Consider the following 23,956-nt stretch of genomic DNA (forward strand, 5'->3'; position numbering starts at 1 on the left):
GCTATGCTCGGCCAGAATTGGATGACAACAAAATACGATTGGTACATTTTCGTGTTCGTGGGAGACAGGAGTCACAGGCGCTTTCAACTGCCAGTGTCAAGAGTCAGATTCAACTTGAAAGTGGACGATATCAAGGGATTACAGGATGCTGGAGCTGCAGTCCACGGGTACAATGTAGAGCAATGAGAAATAAATACCACAATTCAATTTCAAGATAGGAGCAGTAGAATGTCTGGATAGACCGCCGCTTAGTAAGATGCCAGCGCGCCCCTTTCTTTGTTTCCGCCGCCCGTCAAAATAATTTGCTGTCAAGCTGACGGGACGATTTTAATGCTGGTTTTGGCTGGCAAGTTGGAATCTCCGAGGCTCTGACATTGCTCAAGTGGAACACTCCTACTGGCGATAGTCGGCCGAATGCGGGCGTTACACGCCCTTCCATCCTCTCTGACAGACTTTGCTCTGGGCTCTCGAAAGTCAATCAACAATATTACCCAGTGGCTGGCTCAGTGTCTTCCACGGTTCGCCTGTCTCCCTCGCCCGACTACTGGTCAGCCTCTGGACCAAGCCTGACTTCATCCCGGGCTGTCCGTACGCTGCAGTGGCACTGGCGCTGGCAGATCGTGCCAGTGGGTGTCGGCGCGGATTACACCACGATCTTCTCCACGGGTTGCTGATTCATATTATTATTATTACTCCTCGAATCTTTTCGGCGCGCCCGCATCTGAACTTGAGAACCAGAATATCTATCTATACTGCTGGCACACTTCTACATCTACTGTTCCCTGCTCCAGCCTGTCATATAAAGCCTTCGTTATAGGCAGTTTTGTATTCTTTATTGCCTCTAGGCCCCCCCCGTGTGCTGACCTCGCCCGCCGCAAACGCGAGTCAGCTCGAGTTCGCGAGTGACGTTTCCATCCCCTCGCGGCGACCCAGCAAGGCCTCCACTGGCACAGCAGTCGAGATGAGCCAGCTTTATAGAACCCTGACCGGCCAATCGCAAAAATCGCAAAAATCAGATCAGTCTCATCCGTCTATACCTACGCAGCCGCCCTTGTCGAGGACGACCACGGGAGACCCGTTGTCCGGCACCCTCAACCATCTGACGGCGGCGCAGGAAGAGAAACTCGAGGAATTCAAGCAACGACTTCAAAAGGGAGGATGGTGGACACCGGACGGAGTCAATGGCAAACCCAGCCATGATGATGGGACACTACTGTACGGTCTTTGTCCTGCAATCTTGCTTGCTTGAGCTTCTGCTGACATTGCCGTAGTCGATACCTGCGAGCGCGCAAGTTCGACGTCAATGGCGCGATTGGCCAATTCACCGACCACGAGAAATGGCTGAAAGAGCAACGAGTGGAGGAGCTATATGACCATTTCGACGTGGAAGCATATGAAAAGGCTCGACTGGTGGTGAGTCAATACCAGAATGAGAATTGAGGTCAAATGCTGATTGATTCTGTAGTACCCGCAATGGACTGGTCACCGTGACAAGCGAGGGATCCCTATCTATGTGTTTCAAATCAAAGGTCTGGACAACAAGAACGTGCAGAAATACCAAAAGGACTCGCAGGCCTACAAAGACAGTCTGCCTTACCACAAGACCCTATCGACACCAGCCAAACTATTACCTCTTTTCGCTCTGTATCAAAACTTGCTCAACTTTGTCCTGCCTTTGGTTTCCACCCTCGAACGACCGAATCCTGAAGTGCCCGTCACGAACTCGACCAATATTGTGGATATCTCGGGAGTGGGATTGACCCAGTTCTGGAATCTCAAGGGCCACATGCAGGATGCCAGTATCCTGGCCACCGCGCATTATCCGGAAACTCTGGACAGGATCTTTGTAAGTATCAAGACGGGACAGTTTAGAACGGATAAGGCTGACATGATAATCAGATTATTGGAGCCCCGTCTTTCTTTCCTACTGTCTGGGGCTGGATCAAACGATGGTTCGATCCCGTCACTGTATCCAAGATCTTTATTCTCAGCAAACACGACGTGAAACCTACACTGTCCAAGTTCATGGAGACAAAGGACTTCCCGAAACGGTACGGCGGTGACTTGGATTGGGAATGGGGTGATCTTCCCGACTTGGATGCCGAGACGCGCGCCGCGGTCGAAAAGGACGGAAACAAAGGTTGGGTAAAAGGGCCATGTTTGTGGCTCGCCGGCCAGAGATTGGTGGTCGGGTCCGAAAAGGGCAAACTCAGGTGTCCGGACGGCGAAGTCGAGAAGAGGAAGCCTATTCAATACGCCGCAGATTATACTGAACTGCCAGTCCATCCGGACAAGAAGTTGTCGAAAATGGCCGGCCAACTTCACGCAAACGTAACTCACGACACGTCGTCGGCGCATCACCGTGCCGAAGAAGCCGCCATGGATATGGGCGAGGCGACAGGCGGTGTATCGGCTGCCAACATCATTGCCACCGAATCGAATGCCGAACAGGTACCGATAACGTCGCAAACGGAACTCTACAGTGCGCAGATGCTGGAATCGACCACAACCACGGCCTCGACTCATCCTCATTCCCAGCCTCATCATTCTCATCACAATCCATTCCACAATCGTCACCACCACCATCAAAAACATAATAAGCATGGCCATCACAACCGTCATGACGCACCACACCATGAACTTCCTACCTCTTCTGTTTCTACTACCTCTCATGTCCCGCCGCCGTCAATGCCTCAACCAGGGCCGGTACCAACGCACGCCGTAGCCATGACTCAAGCGATTGCCTCCAAACTCACCGATGAATCTGTGTCAGTCATTCCTGCTACTGCGGGCACCGACAGCAATAGCACTGGCGCCGCCAATGGCCATGCCGCGGAGCCGTCGTCTGCTGCCGCCCGTCCAGAAATGGTGGTCGCCAGCGATCCGTCCAAGGGTTTGGCCATTGAAGCCGAAAAACTCACTCTCGCCACGGATGAGGAGGGTGGTCGTGCTGTGAACGGTACGGGAAGGGTGGACAAGGAATCCGACGATGTGCATCTTTCGCGACCACCGATTGAACGATTTGTGACGGCTACAGAAGTATAAACCAAACGAAACGTTATTCATATTTTTTGCATTTCAAGCCTGGATTCCACGTGGGCAGGGTTGTATTGATGTAAGATGGCCATACTAGGAGACCCTGCATCTAGCGCACGCAATTTGAGAGTCCAAGTCAGGAGAAGGGCAATGTGGACGAAGCAAGCATATCTTGGATGATCGATGGAGGTCAAGCAGTTCTCTTACTATCTTCAAGAGTGAGTGATTGATCCCAGGACCGGATCAATTCGAGCATTGCAGTGGAGGGGCGAACTTTAGTCCTGTCAAAGAACATCGGGCTAGCATGACTTGCCTCGGAGGTTTCACTACGGTTGGAAAGTGTGACAGATCTTGAGTCGAGTCTCTGGTTCGACGATTATGAAGGTACAGTGGGTGGTTGGATCAATGTGCTGTATGGTACTGATGAGTCAGCTTTTGTTCTGGCTACAATAGATGAATCTGATCGAGCACCGATGGCAAGGAAGGGTCTATCTCTCTATCTGCCATAGCGGTGGAAATATGTGACAGCGCATACTTTGCTCTTTTCAAGAAGTGCGCGTCGTAGCAATGAATCCAGTACGACTGTCACTGCTGTGCTGAGACCATCTGAGTGTTCTATAACGTACAACTCCATAGGTATAAAATAGGGGGCGGAATCGGAAACGGGGAGCGTGTGATGCTGAGCGCTCGCTTACCAGGTACTATAGGCTGTTGAACAGTAGTTGGGATTCTAAGACACCTTGAACGCACTGCACTGCGCCTTCTTTCCTTTCTTCAACCGTCATAATCAAACCATTTAACTCTACCATGATAATCATCACTAGGTACAGTATACTCAGGTAATGAATGTCCTGAAATGTACAATCTACCTGTAGGTTTGTAGCCTTGCGGGCACGTCACGTGATATCAAAATTTCCATAATTTCATGTTGTTATTAGAGCGTTCATCGCTCACTTTTTACTACACTCTATAGGTTTTACTACTACCCTTAAAACCAGACTCTGCGCGGCATCAACCCCGGGTTTATTGATTGAAAGCCCTGCGCGCCGCCCGACATTCTTGACTTCTTTGCTATTTTGCATAAAGAACGGGAAAAAATTCAATTGCAAATCAGCACCCTCTTACGTCCGCAAATACCACAAAGTGCTGTAAGTCAGGGAGCTTGTCTGTTTCTCTCAAGAAACGGCGACGCACGCGGACCTAATACCTACTCCCTCCGCACCCGCTCCGTCATTATACCTCCTTCTCTTACCTCCAGAGGAGAGGAAGACAAGGAACAAGGCAAAACAAGACAAAATGGGCGGCAGCTCAACATTCCTGTCCCCCGGTCCGGTGACCCGGGAACACGACCTGGCCTCCCTCCACCTCCGCCGCGACCTGTCTGTCCCCGTGGTCCTGTCTACACAAGTGACCGACCCGCAAGACGAAGGGTATGCGGAGGGAAAAGTGACCAATACGCGATTCGGGTCTTTCCCACATTCGACTATGATTGGCGTGCCCTGGGGAAGTCAGATTCGCGCGAGTAAAGTTGATACGGGGTCACGGGGACGGGGCGTTAATCCGAAGAAACGGAAAGCCGGAGAAGAAACCCCTCCTCCTATCGAAGCAGCGGAGTCCGGATTTGTCCACATTCTACCACCAACCCCCGAAAACTGGACGACTAGTCTCCCTCATCGCACTCAGGTCGTCTATACGCCGGACTACAGCTACGTTTTGAACAGAATCCGGGCGCGGCCCGGGTCGAGATTGATCGAGGCCGGGAGCGGGAGCGGCAGTTTTACGCATGCGGCGGCCAGAGCGGTGTTTAATGGATATCCTCCCACAAAGGATACGTACGGTAGTCCACCCGGTGACGAAGAAACTTATGGAAAGGTGTTTTCTTACGAGTTCCATGCCGAACGCCACAAAAAGGTCAAAGCGGAAATGGCGGAACATGGACTTGATGGGATTGTGCATACGACGCATCGGGATGTGTACAGGGATGGATTTTTGATTGAGGACCACCAACAAGAGACCCAGACTCAAAATGGCGGTACTGGTACTGATGGTGATGGTCAAAAAGAGTCGGGGTCAAAGTGGAAGTCACCACGTGCGAATGCCATTTTCCTTGATCTGCCGGCGCCCTGGGAGGCCTTGCCGCATCTGACACGAAAAGGGCTTTCTCCACTGGATCCAAACGAGACAGTACACATATGCACATTCAGTCCGTGTATCGAACAAGTCCAGAAAACAGTCTCTTGTCTCCGGCAGCACGATTGGCTGGATATCGAAATGGTCGAGATCCAACATAGGCGCATTGAGGTGCGGCGCGAGTTTACTGGGTTGAGCTACGAAGGGATGCGTGGCGCGAATGCTTATGCTGTTGATGTCGACGAGGCGCTGAACAAGTTGCGCGAGGTCGAGCGGCGGGCAAAGGAGTTTCATGCCGGTACGCTGGGAAACAAACAAAAGCCAGAAAACGGAACGGGATCGCGGCAACAACCAGAGTCACAGCAGCAGCAGCAGCAGCAGCAGCAGCAGCAGCGGAAAAAATTGCCGTTCAACGGCGGGAGTCTGGTTCATAGGACGGAGCCGGAGCTGAAAACTCATACGTCGTATTTGGTGTTTGCTGTTCTTCCGCGAGAGTGGACTGAGGAGGATGAGGCGGCCGCGCAGGCGAAGTGGTCGCAAAATGTTAGGATTGCGTCCAATGTGCCGAAGAGCCAGAGACAGTTGAAGAAGGAGGCGAAGCTGAAGAGCTCCCTGAGAGAGCAAGAGCAGAACAACAGGAATGGAGCCGAGATTGGGACGAAGGCGGCTGAGGCCGAGATTGAGACAGCGAGTGCGAATGTAATGGAGGATGTGGTCAAGGAGGCTTCCGCAGATGCATGATACCATGATTTAGGTACTAAAGGCATAAACAGACTGGAGAGAAGCGAGCCATGACCACCCCCGTCTATGTCCACACCGGATATCAACAAGTTGAAGTTACCATTTCGTGATCATTGCTATGGACATCGCTACCACTCAGCTGAACTTGATGGAGCACGAGAACGATTGACTGCCAGTGCTCAGAGCGCCTTTGGGCAGAGTTGAAGACAGTGAGACGAACAGCTACACTGCGCTAGGCGGGTTGGGCTGTGCTGGGCTAAGGAGAGCCACACCAAGGGACCAGAATGTGATATCCCTCTGTCGGTATCGCAGTACCAGTACCATTACCAGTACCTATCAGTAGCTGTTACTACTTACTGTTCGACTACTGTATTGCTTCTAACTGGTACTGCGAGATTCATTCAATAATGGCATTTCTGCCAGTGACTCGAACACGAATTGCATGGGCGAATGAACGATTCGAATGCACTTCTTCTCCCGAGAGAAGCAAAGCAAAGCAAAGCATGTTCTGTTCTACCCGCAAATCACTGAATCATTCACGTACAGTATTAATGGCAGGTAGCATGTCTCGGTACTAGTATGTGCATACGCGCGGCTGGAGTGGGCTTCCGGCGAAGCATCCAAGGTGTTGTTGCGTAGCCTTGCCCTGGGGCCAGATAGGAGTCGGAGGCAGGCACGGTACAGTACCTAGTCTCTCAATAATCTACATCCCGAGACAGGGCGTTCAATCACATACAGTACACTGGCACGGGTACTGTACATGTGTGTCTTATCTAGGTAGGTATCCCTTCCCTCCAGCTCCGAGGCGTCTCAGTCGAACCAAACCATGTAAGGTATGTATGTGGCCGTGATGAGAATGTCGGCATTGCATTGCATACAGGAGAGAGGATACCTTATCTGTCAATCGTGAATGGCAGGCAAAAGAGAAAAAAATGGCAGCACTCACTAGGTAATTACTGCCATGCTCGACCTGGATGGTTGTTATCATCACAACACCGTCGGCGGCGATACCAGTACTCCTCCTCCCAGTCCTACTCCTACTCCCCCTCCTACTCCTACGGACGGAGACGGAGCCATAAAATACTGTAGGCCCAGCACTGCAGGTCAGGTCGACGCCCTACTGTACTTGCCGACGCCTGGTTTCGAGCGGCGTCGGATATATGGAGGGTGGTCCATTTCCGAGAGTGGCAGATACGGCCGCGGACCAAACCCGGTGTCAGAATGCTCATTCGATCTGTGGACAATCGCAATCGCAATCGCAAGCCAGTCTCCACCGCGCAAGGCCGCCGGTGTCCGAGGGTGCCGATGCAGTTGGCAAGCAAGGCATCATGGGGCAATCTGATTACGATGCTTGTAAATAGAAAGAAAAAAAAGATGGTGATGGATTGATCGAGGGAAAGGAGCAAGAGCACATTACTTTTGTTATATTGTTGATGCAACAACCTACGCCGCGGATTTGATATTTATTTAATGATCAGATAGATTATACCAAGTTCAATCGTCGCAGAGGGAGTCTACTGTATCTATTATTCTTTCTTCGTCGCGAAGCCAATAGTGCTTCACAGGGCGGTTGGTTGGCTAGTTCGAGGTTTGGTGTGAAACAGATCTCACATCGTTCAAGTTGTGTTTCTGAGATTGGGAGAACAACCCATAGCAGCCCTCTTTGCATTCCTCTGGCAATCAATCAGTCAGTCAGTCAGTCAGTCAGTCAGTCAGTCAGTCAGTCTCCTGCGGTTGTGCCGTCGCTGTTGCAGCGGTTCTTCTTGAATTGTGTCCGCTGGCATGGCTGGGTTCCAAGGTCCTTTATATCAACTTGTCCAACTTGCCGCACGGGCAGTCGACGACAATAACCAGGAGCTGCCGGGAGGAAAGAGTCCCGCCGAATATGCAAAGCAGGGTCGGTACAACTATGCCCCGGCCTTTGCACCCGCCGTGGTCTTCAGTGTCCTGTACGCCATCGCCATGGCCGTCAATGCGGTGCAGTTTTTTCGACATCGTGCTTGGTTTTGGTGGGTCATGAACTTTGCGGTTGCTAGTAAGTCCTCACTTACCTCTGATCTGCTTACCTCGTCACTCTCTGTTGTTTCGCAGCTGACGAGGCCGGTATCCCTTGAATGTTGATGGCTAACAGCAAAATAAACAGTGGAGCTGGTCGGATACATCACTCGAGCGATATCTGTCAAACAACTGGACAGTCGAAACATCTTCATCGTGCAACTGGTCATGATCCTCATCGCCCCCGCGGTCATGGCTGCCGCTTGCTACATGTCGTTCGGCCGGGTCGTGCTCTGGGTCATACCTCGAGAGTACCAGGGCGCACGGCATCTGTGGGTGCCTGCGCGGAGAGTGACGCCGGTCTTTGCCGGGTGCGATGTGGCCAGTTTCTTCGTCCAGGTTGCGGGAGGATCGATGATCGCGTCGGCCAACACGTCATCCAAGCTCAGCACAGGTCGGACAGTGGTTCTGGTCGGGCTGGCATTGCAATTGGCCACGTTTGGCTTCTTTGTCGTCGCGGCGTTACGGCTCATGGTGCTCTTGAGGACAAAGTTGAAAGATGTTGTCCTGCCAGCCCAACGGAATTGGCCGTTGTTCCTGTTCATGGTTAATGTGGCCAATGTGTTGATCTTGATTCGGACAACTTTGCGGTTGATCGAGTATGCCATTGGAGACCACAACTACCTCGTCGACAATGAATGGTTCTTCTACGTCTTCGACTCGGTGCTGATGTTCCTGGTCGTTCTCGTCTTCCTCGTCTTTCACCCTGGTCATTACCTGCCTTACCTGGGTATCCGGAGGAAAGAGCAGCGGTTCTCCAAGAATGCCGACAAGGGTTTGTTTGCAAGGTTTGCCAGAGGTGACACCAAGTTGCCGTCCGAGAAGGCACACAATGAGGGTGGAGATGTGTGAAAAAACAATAACGAGCTTGGGAGATGATAGTGCTTCAACGATACTATGTTGGACACGTCGTATAGTCGAGCAAAGGGCGTGGGAGGCTGATCATGCATCTAGCTATAATAGTGGAGCGATGCGGTTTGAACGTTGGTTTGGGGATCCTGGCTTGGTGCGGATCCATAGAGAGCGGGTTCTTACTGCTGTAAAAGATACCAACTAGACATGGTGATAGAAGTATAGAGGTTGGAAGTATAGACGAGACATCATGGGCATAGAAATATCTATTTCCATTGGCTTTGGAGGTCTAAGCATGGTGCAACATTCTTCACAGAATTCGAACCCCTTGTTGGTACTGTACCCCTTGAGACCGATCGCCTGAAAGAAGCGGCATGGCTGGAGCGAGGGAGTGGACTTGAATCACAATGGTTGGAGCAAAAAGGATTGTTGACTTGGTTGTTGTACGTTGTCCTGCTGACTTAGCCACTAGCACGCGAAACTTCCCTTAGATCCCGCACTTTAATCAGTTAGTTGGCACTAGTTCATACGATCGGAATAACGATTTTCCATAATTTGCCATGCGCTAACTCGATGCAGTTATGAAGTCTAGAATTCCGTCAATTTGTGGTCGACTGCCACTGGCTGCGACTACTACGCCGTACAATTTCCCTAGTTCACTGCAATGCCAGCAATGCGACTCACCCTTGCCAGCCCTGTCTTATGCCTCTAGACACCCGTTCTAATGACTCAATGAGGTCGGCGTCGGCTCATGAATAAGTTGAGGCGTAGTTTTTGTCTGTCGGCCTCGCACCTTTGCAGATCTTGCCAGCCACTTGAGCGCATCAAAATGTCCCAACCAACATGGACCATGCCCACGGGCACCACCCATCAACCTGACTTGAAAGTCTACAACTCTCTAACCCGATCCAAAGTCCCTTTTATCCCCATAGAGCCAGAACACATCAAATGGTATGCTTGTGGGCCGACGGTTTACGACGACGCCCACCTGGGTCACGCGCGCAATTATGTCACAACCGACATTATACGACGTATCCTCCGAGACTACTTCCACTTCAAGGTGCGGTTTGTCATGAATATCACGGATGTCGACGACAAGATCATCCTGCGGGCGAGGCAGAGGCACCTATACGACGAATACAAATCGAAACACAGGTATGTACCACCACTCACAAACCGATTCGCAGTCTAACAAACCACTGTAGATATATTGATGAGCAGGTCCGTCAAGATGTGCGACAGGCATGGCATTATTACGTCCAAAAGAACCTCAAGAGAATAGGACCCAAGACCCTCCTGACCCCCGAGACGTTTGACGGTGTGATTGAACAGTTCTATGGAGACATTCTGGCGGGAGGAAGTCTGGAACCTGGGACGAAACCGGGGGACAAGGAAGCCAAAGTCAAAATGCACATCAATACAGCCAGGACCACGGCCAAGGCTTTGCTGCAAGATCCGAAAATGTTGACTCCACATGAGTTCTACAACCGTGTGAGCGATCCAATGTGTCTGGTGTTGGATGAACAATACGGCAAGACCATTCGGGGCGATGATTATGCCGTGTTTACCAAACTCACCAAAGAATACGAGAATCGTTTCTTCCAAGACATGCATGATTTGAATGTCATGGATCCAGATGACATCGTCCGGGTCACGGAATATGGGAAAGAGATTGCCGAGTTTGTCAAGAAAATCGTGGACAAAGGCCTGGCCTATCGTACGGCGGACGGGTCTGTTTATTTCGACATCAAAGCGTTTGAGGCACGTGGATATCCCTATGCCAGGCTCGAACCTTGGAATCGAAATGATGCCGAACTTCAAGCCGATGGAGAAGGTGCCCTGTCGCAAAAGTCGGAAAGCGTCAAGAGATCGCCCGCCGATTTTGCGTTGTGGAAAGCATCAAAACCCGGCGAACCCAGCTGGGACAGCGAGTGGGGTCCAGGTCGACCGGGCTGGCACATTGAGTGCTCTGCCATGGCTTCGGAGAAACTGGGTGAACAGATGGACATACATTCGGGAGGAATTGACCTGGCGTTCCCTCACCATGACAACGAGTTGGCTCAGAGCGAGGCTTTTTGGGCCGATGGCAGCCCGCGTCAGTGGGTGAATTATTTTCTGCATATGGGTCACTTGTCAATTCAGGGCTCGAAGATGTCCAAATCGCTCAAAAATTTCACCACAATCCGGGATGCCCTGCATGTCCGAAAAGACTGGACAGCAAGAAGTCTTCGAATAGTGTTCTTGCTCGGGAATTGGAAAGACGGCATAGAAATTACCGACGACATGGTTACGGAAGGGAGGAATTGGGAGGACAGGGTGGACAACTTTTTCCTTCACGCCATTGAGAACATCAAAAACGCCAAAGCTACGAATGGACAGAAGCCGGTGCTACAAGAAGTCATTCAAGAGGCAGAGGTGAAAGTCCGACAAGCTTTGTTGGATTCTTTCAATACCCCGCTCGCCATGTCGACGATATCGTCCTTGATCAATACCTACCATAGCGCCAAAAAATCCGATCTCACTGCAGAAGATCATCGGAATGCCGCGCTCTTTGTGACACGGCTCGTCAACATTTTCGGGCTCAACGGTTCCGAGCCGGCAGATACAGAGCAAGTGGGATGGAAAGGGATTGACATTCCCGATGCCGCCAAAGAGTATGTCTACCCGTTGGCCAGAATGAGAGACGAACTACGACAAGCAGCGATTGCCAAATCGATCACGCCCGAAAAGGTTCAAGAAATCGTGTCCACGTCGCCAGGTCTTGAAGAGCCTCCTTCTAGTGGAAGGCCGAGGCCTTCATATGCGCGGGCGTTGAGCGAATTCAGCCGCAATGCTCTGGAGGTGGCTTCGCCTGTTGAGAATAGTGATCTCAACAAACAGATTCTTGCCCTGTGCGACCGAGTTCGAGATGTCGACCTTTGGCAATTGAACATCTACCTGGAGGACCGGGACAATGCTCCTGCCTTGGTGCGACCGGTCACGGAAGGCCTCAAAGCTGCGCGGAGAGAACGCGAGGAGAAGGCTCGGGCAAAGGAGGAAGCCAAGAAGAAGAGAGAACAAGAAGCATTGGAGAAATTACAGAAAGGGAAGCTGAGTCCAGCGGACATGTTCAAGCCACCGCATTCGAACGAATTCTCGGCCTGGGATGCCGACGGGTTTCCAACCGCGACGAAAGACGGCTCACCGTTGACCGCGTCGAGGGCCAAAAAGTTGAAGAAGGAATGGGAGGCTCAAAGAAAGGCGCATGAAAAGTATTTGGCCGCGGTGCAGAATGGATCTGTTGGTCAGTAGGGACATGATTTTTCAGGCGGTGACTGTCCTGTCTCCGCACTCGGTGGTTGTGAGAGTGGTACGGTTAGGATTCTTCGATACCCATCTTTCGGAGAGAGAGCACTGCAAGCGGGAACCATACGTGGCGTGGCGAGCAGACTTCATTGTAGCGTTACAAGCATCCTTACATGTATGACTAGAGACACGTGACAGAGTTGATGGGATTCATAGATTCAATTGCCTTGCAGTAGCTTGGACACGAGAACTGGCGTTCAAGTTCCCTTTCCCTGGCTCCAGCACGAGTCCGGAGTGGATGGTGAAAGACTGACGTTGGGATTTGACCAATGAACGGCGGTGGAGATTTTGTTTTGGCTTTTCCCCGGAGTAGATCCAACGTCGTATACTAAGGTACTGGTACCTACTGCTAGATGTCCACATTATCATGACTAGGCATTCGTGAATCTATCCCGCTTCTGTTGCCCACATTACACAACCCAACCAACTGACCATCTCGGGCACTTGTGCTGTAGCCTAGTGGGCCGTAACATCACCTACCACCGTACGACCTATTAGTACTCAGCAATCTCGATCTCTTCGTGGTCTTTTGAATTGGGACCGCGAAAGTCTCTTAGACACACACACCTGTGTCAGAGACTCAGAGTCATAAGAGTCTATATACCCAGGTCCAATTCCTGGGGCCGACCATACCTATATCTTGAAAGGCGGTCCTTACAACGAGAAAGAAATACAGACTCGGAGTATGAGGGTGTTTTTCGGCCTGATTCAGTCTACAACTTGTACTACCACGTCGTGACCGGCGCCCGTTCTACCTACCTACCGTTAGGACCAGAACCAAGATCAGACTCAGGAGCAGGCTAACCCAAAGCCAAACCAAATCACCCTTCACCACCCAGACAACTCTCCTAGTTGCTCCTCCAACACAAACAAGCATGTCTCCCTCATCAATGTCATCAACATTCACCATCCGCAACCCTCCATACACCTACTTTCATCTCTCTCTCCAACAACTACCATTACCAACACAACAGAATCAAGCTCAACAAGAAAAAGAACAAATGGAGAACCTCGACGACGTCAGGGCGCGATCCTACCTCTTCGCCGCGATGCAGCAATATCTCGGACTCACGGGGACAGCTATACCGATTGACATTTTGAAAGTTGAGAGCGTCGAGCGTCGCGAGACCAGCAGTGCTCCCCACGTCTGGATCCGAGTGCCCCGCGACGACGAGGTCGCTGTCACGGCCGCCCTGGCGCAATGGGTTGGTGCGAGGGGTGTTAGTTTGCGAATTGAAGAGAGGGGATGCTGGTTGGGCGGACTGTTGGTGAACGACGAGGATGAGAAGAGGCTGTGGTCGATGGAGAGGTGAGGAAGGGAATCACGGCCACTCATTCGGTCGCTTGCTCGCTCGGTCGATCTCGAATGAGATGAAATGGAATGGAACGGAATGGGAATTGTCATTTCGTGTCTCTCCCGTCATTTCGATTCTCCGTCCGAAGCGCGCACACTGGCGACCTACACGCTAGAGTATGGTACGCAACGACAATGGCAGCGCATTGCGGTACAGCACAGTCCATACAGTCCACAAGCTCAACTCCGTGCAGTATATACTGTCTTCGAGGGCCGATTGACTTACCAGGCTACCACCGCAGACAGCAATGGACTATTCGGGCCCTGCCTGTCGTCTAATGTATTCATTTACAGTGGTGTACTGTACATTTGGCATCATACCTGCATACACGATCAAACACCAACCGATCCCTCCGGCCTGCTCTCTTGAGGACATGAGGGTTCTGTTAACAGCTCATCGATCCTTGGGAGAGACGACTGGAGTCACCGACACCCAACAACAACGGGCAGCACATGCAGGGCAGCAAGACAGATAGGCAGACAAGACGAAGCAAGGCAGGCGAGGCGAGGCGAGACAGTGTCTACCGCAGCGCCCGCGCGCCGGTCTCTGATGAGTGGAAGAGCATCACATCACATCACATCACATGGGCGTCGCATCGCAGAACAGGACAGAACAGTGGAATTGCATCGCATTGCACAATGCAGTGCCTCGCACGCAAACCAAACCAAACCCAACTCATAAAACCTTTTATTTATACCAGTACCGATGATCGCAAACAATCATCTTGCCACAACTTGAATGACAGTGTTCTCATCAATCCTGCCGACTGAGTCAGGTCGTCTCTAGTGTGTATCACCATCAACCACAACCACTATCCTTCGAAATGCTTCCGACACAGACATTTCTTGCATCATGGGTTTACTTGGTTGGATGACTTTGGTTTGGTTCGACTCGGGTTCCACAATTAGAGGATTTGAAATGTGAGGAAATGAGATATTCATCTAAATGTACTTTACATTATACCCAATCTCAATCCCATTCGTAGTCACTTGTTTCTCGTTACATTAAACCCCTGTAGATATCTGTATAGTACAGTATTGTCCATTCTCCATTTCCCAGTCAAACAGAAAGAAACTCATCAGTCAAAACCTCGTATATACCATATGTAACTCCGCCCGACCCCCATGAGCATTGATCTCCCATTCTCTTTCGTGCGCTTGGCTCTCGATCACCTCCTCTCGCTCGTCCTCGTGAATGGTATGCTATTGGTAGGGATGATAATGATACCATTGAAGAATATGTTAGTGGCCATGCTATTGTACCTCCGAGTGCCCTTCAGAACCTTGTGAGATGGCCACGCCCCCTCTCAGAAACACAAGAGTCCCAACGAGGGCGCGACGCATTAAAAACATGTCTGATGTTTGACTTGGGACTCATCGGCGCCAACGAAAGGTGGTTGCATGCGGAAGAGCTCGCTGCTTCCCTTGTAGATTGGATGGCAAGCACAGTGTGCTGGAGGAACAGCCATATGCAATAGGTATACAACGGACCCTGCTCGTGATCTTCAGCTTCTTTTCGTGGGAGTGTGACATCAGAAAGCGAGTCGAAATGCTTGAACAGGATAGTCAAGTTGTAAAGCGTCTCCAGTATAGATAGTCTCCATCGCAACATCAAAAGGAGGCCCAAAATCCAGCCGAGGCCCAGGTGACTCCAAAGTCAGCATTGCTGATGGTGTGCCAAAGTGTGGCTTTTGTCGTGGCTATTGGTGCATCAAAGTTCGTATGAACGTTGCACGTTGCGGCCCCAAATGGGGACATTCATAAAATTCATTCGTCTTCTTGACTGCATGGACCGCGTCACTGTGAAAGTGTTGTGGGTGGACCCCATGCACTTTGCGCGGATTGTGTTCGGACTGGGTTATCAGATGGAGGAAGGTGTGTTTCCCAGTAGAACCCATGGACTTCTCCAACTCGATTGCCAAGCAACGCCTAGCTCGTATGGGATATTAGGCGGTCCCTGAGATTGGGAGCCTGAGACTCTGGCGTCTCTGTGCAGGCCAGCAGATAAAAGGGTTCGCTCAGATCCTGAAGATACAGTGACCATCTTCAGGCGCGTTATGCCGATGCTGAATCCTGGGCGCGCGCGGGCAGTTGTTATGTATAATATATCCGTCTTTTCTCGGCTGCGGCAGATAGGACTTTTATCTTTTTTGCTTCTTCTCATCGAGATTTGATGCAAGGCTCGCTGCTATGTGAGACACCATACTCCGAGAGAGGGGATCGTGGAGATCGTTTCATGGATCAGAGACAGCCGATGGGAACAATGAGGATGGATAAGCTTGGATGTGAGTTCGTCGAGTCTCAGCAGCCCGAGTCCAATGAGTTTCGAGCCGGGTTTTTGACGCGACATCAAGACTTTAAACACGCCGGTCGCAAATATAACGAACGGGCGGGTCACACAGGCGAAACCCCGAGATTTGCAAGATTTCTCGCGCGTACTTGTCGCATATACAGATCTTGCTCATGTGAGGGTTCGCTGGGACCATATCCCTTCTGGGATTTGTCGCGGTTGGTCACTTGGTACAGAGCCGCAGCGGCTGCGACGGCCAAGCCCGCAAGCAGAATACTGATGATGATGACAACACCTTTGGAGAGACCCATGGTGATGAAGGTGAACGACGGCGGTTGATGGTGGTTCAAGTCGTGCGCGGAATGACCGGATCAAACCAGCAGAGGCCGAGTCAGACAGGACGGCCGACTGATTGACTATAGTTGGATGACAACGAGTGATACTAGATGGAACAGGGACGAACGAGCGAACGACGTAGACTCGATGATGAACGACTGGCCAGAAACTGATGGTATGGTGTATGTTGTTGTCGTTGCTGCTGATGCTGATGCTGTTGAAGGTCGGCTGGAGCGGGAAAAAACAGAGTCAATGGGGGAGTGGGAAGAATAAAGAGATACAGTGACGGCTCAGGCTGGCTGCTGGCACACCTGCAGTGCTGGGATAAACGACCCCATCAATCAGCATTGCGCCTCTGCAACTAACTTTTCCAGCTAGCCGGGAAACAGTTAGTCTGGAACGGGTGGTGCATCACCTCAGCATTACACTGGGAGTAGTACGCGTATTTAAGAAAGCGATTAGGCCGGTTTGGCGACAATCCAATCCCTTTCCAGCACGGGACCTGCCGCTACTGCGACCACTGCCACTAACACGTCCACGGTGCCTGGTCCGTTCGGTCGGATCAAGAAAGTGTGGTAGGACTATACCTGGTAGGTGTACAACACTAGTAGATGGAAAAATGCCTCTCTGATGATTTTCTCGATCGCGTCCATAAGCGAATGGAAGAGAGTTGCACAGAGTAATCCATCAATCGACATAAAACATAAAAGCATAATTGTGTGATGATTGATCAAACCTTGTGTGCGCCTGCAGCACGTTAAAATCTGACTGCGCCTCTGCCAACTGAAATTGATGGCATCCTTCCGCAGCACAAGACTACTAGTACCAGTAATGCCACAATCCACTACTGTAGACTCGCTTATTTCCTGTTCGTCCGCCGGTATCGAAAGGTTCGACTTGTTGATCGAGATTCCGCCTTGCTCCATGCCGCAGTTACTAGTAGTTAAGCTGGAGCACATGGGCGGCCGACTTGTCCCCTTGCCGAGGAACCCAGCCAATGACCACGGCAGCTATCCAGACAATGGCAGTCCGCCATGGCTCCCACGACCCGATCAGTCCACCTTGTCCACACCGTCTCCGCCTGTCGTCGTCAGCCACCACGGATGACGGCTTCTCGCGCATCGAATGTTTCACCTTGTGCAGCGGATTCTGGTGGCTTTGATGATCCGAATGACAGTAATAGCCTAGTTATCCGAGAAGTAGTGCTCTAGCATCAAGCGCACAGAGTTTGTTTTGACAGTTTGTTCGTGTCTGCTAACTTAACTGGAAACAAACTAGGCTGCCCGTCTGCCTGTAGGATTTGCAAGTTGAAGTGTTCAGCTGGCGTGGCATTGGGCAGACAGTCACACTGTGCTGCATTGGGCCTGTTATACGACAAGTCCAGCCTCGTCCAATCGACAGTACACGTTCGCCGAAGTCTCCCTGCGTTTGACTTCACGTTGACATTCACTCAGGAGTACCGCAATTTTATATACCTAGGTACCATCAGTCGCCGTATTACAGGTCCTAGTGCTATTTATACAGTGGTATATATAGTGTGAGCAGTGCTATTTTATGTCTAGGACGCGATGTGAGCGTCTGACCTGCGTTCTAGATCTCTACGAGGGCGCGCTCGACTAGTACTCCGCGTCTGATCATTCGGGATCTGAGAAGTCACATATCATCACAGCCTTGCCAAATGATATTCTCGATCATATCTCTTGACGATCGCGTTGTTTCTTCTTCCTCGCATCCTTCAAGTTCTGATCCATGTTGGTGTAAGACCGCGTTGGAAGCAGCGCCAGGTCCTGCCTTTCTTTCCAATAATGTATTTCCTACTAGTAGGCAACTCCTACATTGACGCCTCACCAGTCAGGGTCCTAAACACAATTTCAAAGACCCCATCGGCTTGAAGCATTACAGAATTATGGCGTCAAAGCCAGGACGGTGCGAGCCCTGAGCCTTGCACAAATACTAACCTCGCTCCTTCTTCCACATATATCCACCGTTGATGGTTCTTCACCATCCATCACTCCACAAACAACGCCTCACCCAGCTCCTCAATCCCTCTCTGCTGTCTTCCCAAGATCTCTGAAATCAACGGATCAATCGTGGCCGCCTCTCCCCTGGCAATGGCATCATGCCACCCCGCCCAGCTCTCAATGGCCCAGAACTGATCTTCAGGCAAACTCTTCTTCTCAAACTTGTGGTAGTGTTCGGCCTTTTCTCTCCCAACAATCTCGACCTTGACCTGTCTGCCCGTATATTTCTCCACGAGCTTCGCGATCTCCGACAACGTCGTCGTCCGGGGTCCCGTCAAGTTGAGGGTTTGTCCGATATATTTGTTGTAGTTGGCCAAAATTCTGGCCGTTGCTTCGCCGAGGTCGTCCCACGACACCCAAGCGACGGGACCGTCGTTGGGAATAACGAAACGAATTGGGTCACCGGATTCTGCTTTTTTAAACTTCCTCGGCTGATACCCAGCATACAACCACCAACTTTCAGCATAAATCCCCTCTCTGACAATCACATACTGCAATTTCTCCTCTTTCAGCTCTTTCTGCTTTTCCCGCAAATACTCCACCGTCTTGATATGCGCCATCTGCACTCCCGCCGTACTTTCCATCCCAGTTTTGCCGCCGAACATCAGACTCGTATAAACCACAGTCTTGACACCAGCAGCTACAGCGGCGTCGATGGCGGCTTTATGATGCAGCCATCTCTCCACGCTAGGTGAAGGGAAAGAAACCAGGAACAAGACATCCGCGCCCCGGAACGACGAGGCAAGCGACTCTGGCGAAGTGAAGTCCCCCTTGCGGATTTCGATGCCTGCCTCGCGTGCCGCAGCGGGTACAGCGTCCGGATGGCTAGATGAGATGATTAAGTCGGAAGGCGGGATGAGGTTCAGTCGGAGGATTGAGTCGAGCACGCGGGAGCCGAGGTGGCCTGATGTGCCGGTGAGGACGAACTTCATCCCTATAGAGCGAAGCGGAGTAGGTTGGCTCGCCACGTAGGTTGATTGTAAAAGCCAAGTAGGTTGGTTATAACAGGTACCGTGCGGAGCAAAGTACTGTACCTAGGTAGGTTATAAAAAAGGTACCGGTACCGATGGGTTGGGTTCAGGGTTCGGTTTCGTATGCTTCAGGTTCGAGATGTTGCCGTGAATCCAATCCTCAATTCGTAAAACTCAACCTGCGGTGCCGGTGGAATTCCGGGTCCTCGCTGCGGAACCGCGTCGTCAATTCGTAGGTACCTTATGTTGTATGTAAAACCCCAATCCGATCCGTTGATCGCGTCGGATATCTTTTGACTCTAGACAACACGGCTTCAGTCGGAAAAGTTTTTGAGGTTATTATATCTGCACGTGAATACGTACAGGGATTACTGATGCACCCTTCAACTTTTGGTAGTTTGTTACCTACCTTATGGTTCACCTTGTAGCGATTCGGGTCTTTCAAAATAAAACAATCGAATGTTAATGTTGTGCTTTACTGTTATTAAATTGCTTTGCATGGGGCAGCAGTGGATGTTGATAAAGTGGTATTAAAGTGGTTAGGTACTCGACGAAACCCATGACGTCGGCGTCGTGCTCTCCGGCTTTTCTCCGCCGAATGCAATGGAACAAAACAAAACACCAATTCAAACACCACAAAGGCCACTTCAAGTTTAACTGCACCTGAAAGATTATGTACTGTGTACAGTATATACCTAGGTAGGTGTAGGCAGTGCAAGTACCCACCCCTAGGTACCTAGGTAGGCTCCTAAGCCATACTACTATGTACTACTAGACACGACCAGGCAATGTCGCAGCGTAGATATATCCGCCAGCATCGAACCTCAAGGCTCTCCACTCGATTTCATCCTAGGTCGGAGACGTCCGCGTGCAGCAAATCATGGCCATATAGTACAAGGTACCTAACGCACCAGCGGCCGATAGGGAACAAGCATGCGACATTGTTAGAACCGAGCATGGTAAGGACTGTCACCGTATACCACCTTGGTTTCAAGGACGAATCGAGCTGTACCTTGATATGCAGGTTCAAGTTGAATATGGCAGTCTCCTGCCGTCCCGTTTACGTGCCATCCCATTCTCCTGCTCTCATCCAACAACTGCTACTGATGCTCAACGTCGTACTGGTAGAAAATGGACCAAAAGAACACCGTAGCTAGTACAAACTGCCCAACGGGAGGCCCTCTCGCGACCACTGCAGTATTTGGGAAGGAAAGGTCTTCAAGTCCAGACTTTTCATTCAATCAACGCCGCGCCATGCTGAAACGCTCACATCCACAGGCCCAGTACAATTCATGCGCACAAAGGCAAACTTTGTCCCGTCAGACGATCCAGATAAATGAAAATCCAAAGGTCATTCATCGAACAAAAAAGTTCAACAAGCACAAGCCGTCTCAGGCTTGGTCGATACCGCCATGGGCCAAGGTTTGGGTTCCATTGCCATTCGCCATGTCCGCCGGTGGTGAGGGTGTAGGCCGCTGAGACTCATCATCCTCACCGACCACTCTAACCTGCGGATCAGGAATCTGAATATCAAGATTCATATAGCCAGTCCGACGAAGGGGGATAATCTTCACTCCAACTTTCGCTCCGACAGTATGGTTCCAATCCTCCAGCCATTGCTCGAGAGCCCTCAGTTGACCCTTGATGCCCATAGGCCGAAAATCTTCCCAGAACCAGCCCGTCAGCAAACCCATCAATCCATCAAACCAGTTCCACGCCGAAAAAGGGTCGTACGCATCAATTAGAGTTTGATTGATGTGCTCGACCACATAGCGAAACTCTTGTTCCGGCATCAAAGGATCAAGAATTTCAGGATAGATATTGGAAAACGTCGGGGCTAGATCACCCACGACCATCCAATCTCTTCGTATTCGGATAATGCGAGTAGCAGAGTATTCTGGCGAGTTGACAGGAACATGTGGATTCAAATGTGGGAAGCATGGATGTGATGGCCCCCATGCAAGTTCTTCCCCGACGCTGCCATCGCCGCCATCTGTATATTGTTGGCCAACGTCTTCCTGTGAGCCCACCGGCACTCGCGCAGCAGTTTCAGAGTTTGTCCGACCGTACGCAGTAGAATGTATCGAGGCAGTTGACTGTGCGCGCCGAAGCGAGAAACGAGAGGTGACTCGGCGCGGAGGTTGTAAAGGTTGATCGAGCGGACTGATGCCGTAGCTCTGCCCCAGGACCGTCGGACCTTGCTGTTGCGACTCTGATTGTCGTGGAGCAATATGTCTTGAAATATGCGCTTTATCCGGCTCTTTCACGCCATTGGACTCTGGATCTTGTTTCTGCGAATCGACCATCTGTATGGCACTGACAGCACCAGAAGCTTCAGCTTCGGGGACAATGACAGACCCACGATACTGATTGGCAGGAAGTCCAATGCTGGAAGGATCTCTTCCTTCTTGCGGGGTCAGTCCGGGACTGTGTTCGACGGTCGGGTCGGTGGGAGAATGCTGCCGCGAACGACGTTGCTCGGGGATGGTCAACAGCGTATGGACTTCGCCTGTGATGGCATCAGGCGAAACCTTGCGTTGATGTCGAGATGTGCCGGTGCCAGTGCCGGTGCCAGTGCCAGTGCCAGTGCCAGTGCCAGTGGGCTGGACCCGAACGGGAGTTGGTCGAGGCACGTAATTGATGGGGTTTAGGACTCGTGAGGTTGCGGTGCGATCGTCGCGCGGAAAGACCTTATTCTGACGGGTCAGCAAGGCTTCCAGGAAAGATCTCCTCTGGACCACCGGCGGCGGCGGCGACGAATGATGTGACGGCGTCAGGTTGGCTGTGGCAGGAAAACGCGAGCTGTCAGTGACAGGCGGGCGGTTGCGGTTGTCGGCTGAAGGCAACGTCAACAACGTCGACGGGTCTTGGTCTGGGACAGCAGCTCGAGACGCTACTGGCGGAGGAGAACTCGGGAGATATGGTGCATCGGCCGCCTTGAACTGTACATTTGCATTCAGGTTTCTGACTGGTTGTTTTTCAAGCGCCCGCGGTGAAAGATGGCCACGAGAAAAGGATGAAGACTCCGTGGTGGAAAGAATATTGGAGGTTGAAGTCGGACGGGAAGTTGGAGTGGGCGTGAGTCGCCCTCTGAGTCGTGTAAGGAGGAAATTGAGGGCGAGATTAATGAGCTGGAAACTCGGATTGGGAGCCTGAACCGCGTCGAATTCTGCAGTTCAAGTTGCGCTTTACCTTGCACCTGCGCCGGGCGATTCACTCCGTGTTCTTGTTCGTCGCCCACTGGCACTCTTCTTTTCCACACGTTATTCTGCGTCGACCGACAAACGGAATCTTGACCGCAAAATAAACAGAACTGATTTGTTTCCGCTGCACCGAACCGATTGTCTCGTGTCTCGGTCGACAATCTTGCTGGCAGCATCGTGCGACTGGCCACAAATCTGAAACGAACCTCAGCGCAGAGGCTGGCGACGGCAGCACTAGACTGCCACTGCCACTGGATGGACGCTCATTCAAAGTCACTGTCAAGTTCTCGACTACTACTGTTGGGTCAAAATCTCACATTCTTTCCTGTAGTACAGTACCATCCGGCCGGCCGTGAGTGACTATTAGTACCTCTCTTCGCCTTTCCTCGTCCTACCATCCATCACCGACCGGAACCTGTCCCTTGTTCCCCTGGGCCGTGGGCTTCCTGTCCGTCTGAGCCACTCGGCACCATTCCAACAACTACAGTTCCCTGCGCAAATCACTTGGTGACGTCCGTCCCTTTTGGGCACTCTTTTTCTAGGGTGTAACCTAAACCGTTCGAGCCTACATCCACCAGAAATTTCCTCCCCCAATTTCTACCGAGACGAGTTCGCCTACGGTACCTAGGTAGTCACTAGTAATCCCGGCAATTCTGTTCGAGGCGGGCCCCCGGACAGCCTATATCGCTTTTAGCGCCAGTCAGTCGATCCGTTTCCCGCAGTCCGGTCAAGTTGGGCATCACTTCCAGAGAAAAGGGGAAACGATCTTCGGATTGTGATTTTGATCAAAGCAAGGCCAGTTTGAATCACAATATTCTTCATTTTCGATGACTGCTAGTCGTTGGATGTGCAGCCAGCCGTTTAGGGGATCCTCATGGGTCACGAAGGCGAAGGCACCCACCGAGGGACGAGACAGCGTAACTTGAACTATGCGAATTTTGGGATATTACCTAGGTATCGACCCGACTGTTGCGACGGCTCCACTGATAGGCTATGCTGAAGGACAAGGCTAGAAATCCCTAGGCCTCCCAATTAGGCGGTTTGTGTGCCTCAACTATGACTCGTTACTGTGGTCATTGGCTGCCTCGGGGGTGGATCGGCTCTTCACTGCATGACTCCATTTCTCTCGACTCCTCCATATACAAGTATGTGTGATGGACCGGACCGTTACCAAGTGTTGATCTCGCTTCTAGAACAGGATAGGGTACTGTTTTCCAGCCAGCACTTCCGGCTCGGCGCCGGTTGAGAATACATAGTAGTGGTGATTATTGTTGCCTGGTCGCTAAACATTGTCCATCAACAGCAACACAACACCCCCGACAATCGCCAAACACAACACCAGGGTCGACGTGAGCGTTCCTCGTCGCGGTGATCCTGATCCGGACCGTCGTGAAGCGGCCGAGCTTGAAGAGGCAGTTGACACAGCTGCGCTACTAGCAGTGCTCGAAGTTGAACTTGAACTTGAACCTTGAGGACTCGCGGAACGCTCCGAAGTACCTGTTGTACCGGCCGAACTTGAACTTGTTAGGCTGCCACTGCCAGTGGTTGTGACCTGACTACTGGTCGACGACGACGGCTGTGTGTTTCCGGAGGTCGAGCTCTGAGTCGTCGACGTGATCACA

The 23,956-nt window shown here is 51.5% G+C and overlaps 8 protein-coding genes across 10 annotated transcripts; 5 read left to right on the plus strand and 3 right to left on the minus strand.

Annotated features, from left to right (window-relative positions):
• Nucleotides 1-283: 283 nt before the first annotated feature.
• HMPREF1120_04643 (uncharacterized protein) lies at nt 284-3,790 on the plus strand. Its single transcript, XM_009158778.1, has 4 exons — nt 284-1,215; nt 1,272-1,413; nt 1,466-1,846; nt 1,900-3,790. Exons 1-4 carry the CDS (start codon nt 962-964, stop codon nt 3,043-3,045), a joined length of 1,923 nt encoding a protein of 640 aa, XP_009157026.1. The 5' UTR covers nt 284-961; the 3' UTR covers nt 3,046-3,790.
• A 205-nt stretch (nt 3,791-3,995) lies between these two features.
• Nucleotides 3,996-6,445, plus strand: HMPREF1120_04644 (tRNA (adenine-N1-)-methyltransferase). The gene has a single exon (XM_009158779.1). It carries the CDS (start codon nt 4,333-4,335, stop codon nt 5,905-5,907), a length of 1,575 nt encoding a protein of 524 aa, XP_009157027.1. The 5' UTR covers nt 3,996-4,332; the 3' UTR covers nt 5,908-6,445.
• Nucleotides 6,446-6,618: 173 nt separating this feature from the next.
• On the plus strand, nt 6,619-9,102 carry HMPREF1120_04645 (uncharacterized protein). The gene is made up of 2 exons (XM_009158780.1): nt 6,619-7,942; nt 8,051-9,102. Exons 1-2 carry the CDS (start codon nt 7,690-7,692, stop codon nt 8,812-8,814), a joined length of 1,017 nt encoding a protein of 338 aa, XP_009157028.1. The 5' UTR covers nt 6,619-7,689; the 3' UTR covers nt 8,815-9,102.
• A 463-nt stretch (nt 9,103-9,565) lies between these two features.
• HMPREF1120_04646 (cysteinyl-tRNA synthetase) lies at nt 9,566-12,105 on the plus strand (the record flags this gene model as incomplete). Its single annotated transcript, XM_009158781.1, has 2 exons — nt 9,566-9,969; nt 10,020-12,105. 2 exons carry the CDS (start codon nt 9,566-9,568, stop codon nt 12,103-12,105), a joined length of 2,490 nt encoding a protein of 829 aa, XP_009157029.1.
• Nucleotides 12,106-13,034: 929 nt separating this feature from the next.
• Nucleotides 13,035-13,472, plus strand: HMPREF1120_04647 (uncharacterized protein; the record flags this gene model as incomplete). Its single annotated transcript, XM_009158782.1, has 1 exon — nt 13,035-13,472. One exon carries the CDS (start codon nt 13,035-13,037, stop codon nt 13,470-13,472), a length of 438 nt encoding a protein of 145 aa, XP_009157030.1.
• An 895-nt stretch (nt 13,473-14,367) lies between these two features.
• Nucleotides 14,368-16,795, minus strand: HMPREF1120_04648 (uncharacterized protein). Its single transcript, XM_009158783.1, has one exon. It carries the CDS (start codon nt 15,123-15,125, stop codon nt 14,790-14,792), a length of 336 nt encoding a protein of 111 aa, XP_009157031.1. The 5' UTR covers nt 15,126-16,795; the 3' UTR covers nt 14,368-14,789.
• An 884-nt stretch (nt 16,796-17,679) lies between these two features.
• Nucleotides 17,680-19,643, minus strand: HMPREF1120_04649. 3 transcript variants are annotated; one of them, XM_009158785.1, is made up of 2 exons: nt 19,541-19,643; nt 17,680-19,430 (listed from the first exon to the last, which is right to left on the minus strand). In XM_009158785.1, exon 2 carries the CDS (start codon nt 19,090-19,092, stop codon nt 18,148-18,150), a length of 945 nt encoding a protein of 314 aa, XP_009157033.1. In that variant the 5' UTR covers nt 19,093-19,430; nt 19,541-19,643; the 3' UTR covers nt 17,680-18,147. The 3 variants fall into 3 exon arrangements, with proteins under 3 accessions (XP_009157033.1, XP_009157034.1, XP_009157032.1); XM_009158786.1 differs by having other exon boundaries at nt 17,680-19,476; XM_009158784.1 differs by having other exon boundaries at nt 19,495-19,643.
• An 879-nt stretch (nt 19,644-20,522) lies between these two features.
• On the minus strand, nt 20,523-21,437 carry HMPREF1120_04650 (uncharacterized protein; the record flags this gene model as incomplete). The annotated part of the gene is made up of 1 exon (XM_009158787.1): nt 20,523-21,437. The coding sequence occupies one exon, from the start codon at nt 21,435-21,437 to the stop codon at nt 20,523-20,525; it is 915 nt and encodes a 304-aa protein (XP_009157035.1).
• Between the last annotated feature and the right edge of the window lie 2,519 nt (nt 21,438-23,956).

Source organism: Exophiala dermatitidis (assembly GCF_000230625.1).
Source record: "Exophiala dermatitidis NIH/UT8656 unplaced genomic scaffold supercont1.4, whole genome shotgun sequence".
Lineage (NCBI taxonomy): Eukaryota > Fungi > Ascomycota > Eurotiomycetes > Chaetothyriales > Herpotrichiellaceae > Exophiala > Exophiala dermatitidis.

What these genes read in the sequence shown, in the direction of transcription:
- HMPREF1120_04643 (XM_009158778.1), top strand. Translation starts at nt 962, where the DNA reads ATGAGCCAGCTTTATAGAACCCTGACCGGCCAATCGCAAAAATCGCAA. An exon ending in ATGAAAAGGCTCGACTGGTG is followed by an intron (nt 1,414 to 1,465) that starts GTGAGTCAATAC and finishes TTGATTCTGTAG; the next exon opens with TACCCGCAATGGACTGGTCA. An exon ending in AAACTCTGGACAGGATCTTT is followed by an intron (nt 1,847 to 1,899) that starts GTAAGTATCAAG and finishes CATGATAATCAG; the next exon opens with ATTATTGGAGCCCCGTCTTT.
- HMPREF1120_04644 (XM_009158779.1), top strand. Translation starts at nt 4,333, where the DNA reads ATGGGCGGCAGCTCAACATTCCTGTCCCCCGGTCCGGTGACCCGGGAA.
- HMPREF1120_04645 (XM_009158780.1), top strand. Translation starts at nt 7,690, where the DNA reads ATGGCTGGGTTCCAAGGTCCTTTATATCAACTTGTCCAACTTGCCGCA. An exon ending in CATGAACTTTGCGGTTGCTA is followed by an intron (nt 7,943 to 8,050) that starts GTAAGTCCTCAC and finishes CAAAATAAACAG; the next exon opens with TGGAGCTGGTCGGATACATC.
- HMPREF1120_04648 (XM_009158783.1), bottom strand. Translation starts at nt 15,125, where the DNA reads ATGTTGCGATGGAGACTATCTATACTGGAGACGCTTTACAACTTGACT.
- HMPREF1120_04649 (XM_009158785.1), bottom strand. Translation starts at nt 19,092, where the DNA reads ATGAAGTTCGTCCTCACCGGCACATCAGGCCACCTCGGCTCCCGCGTG.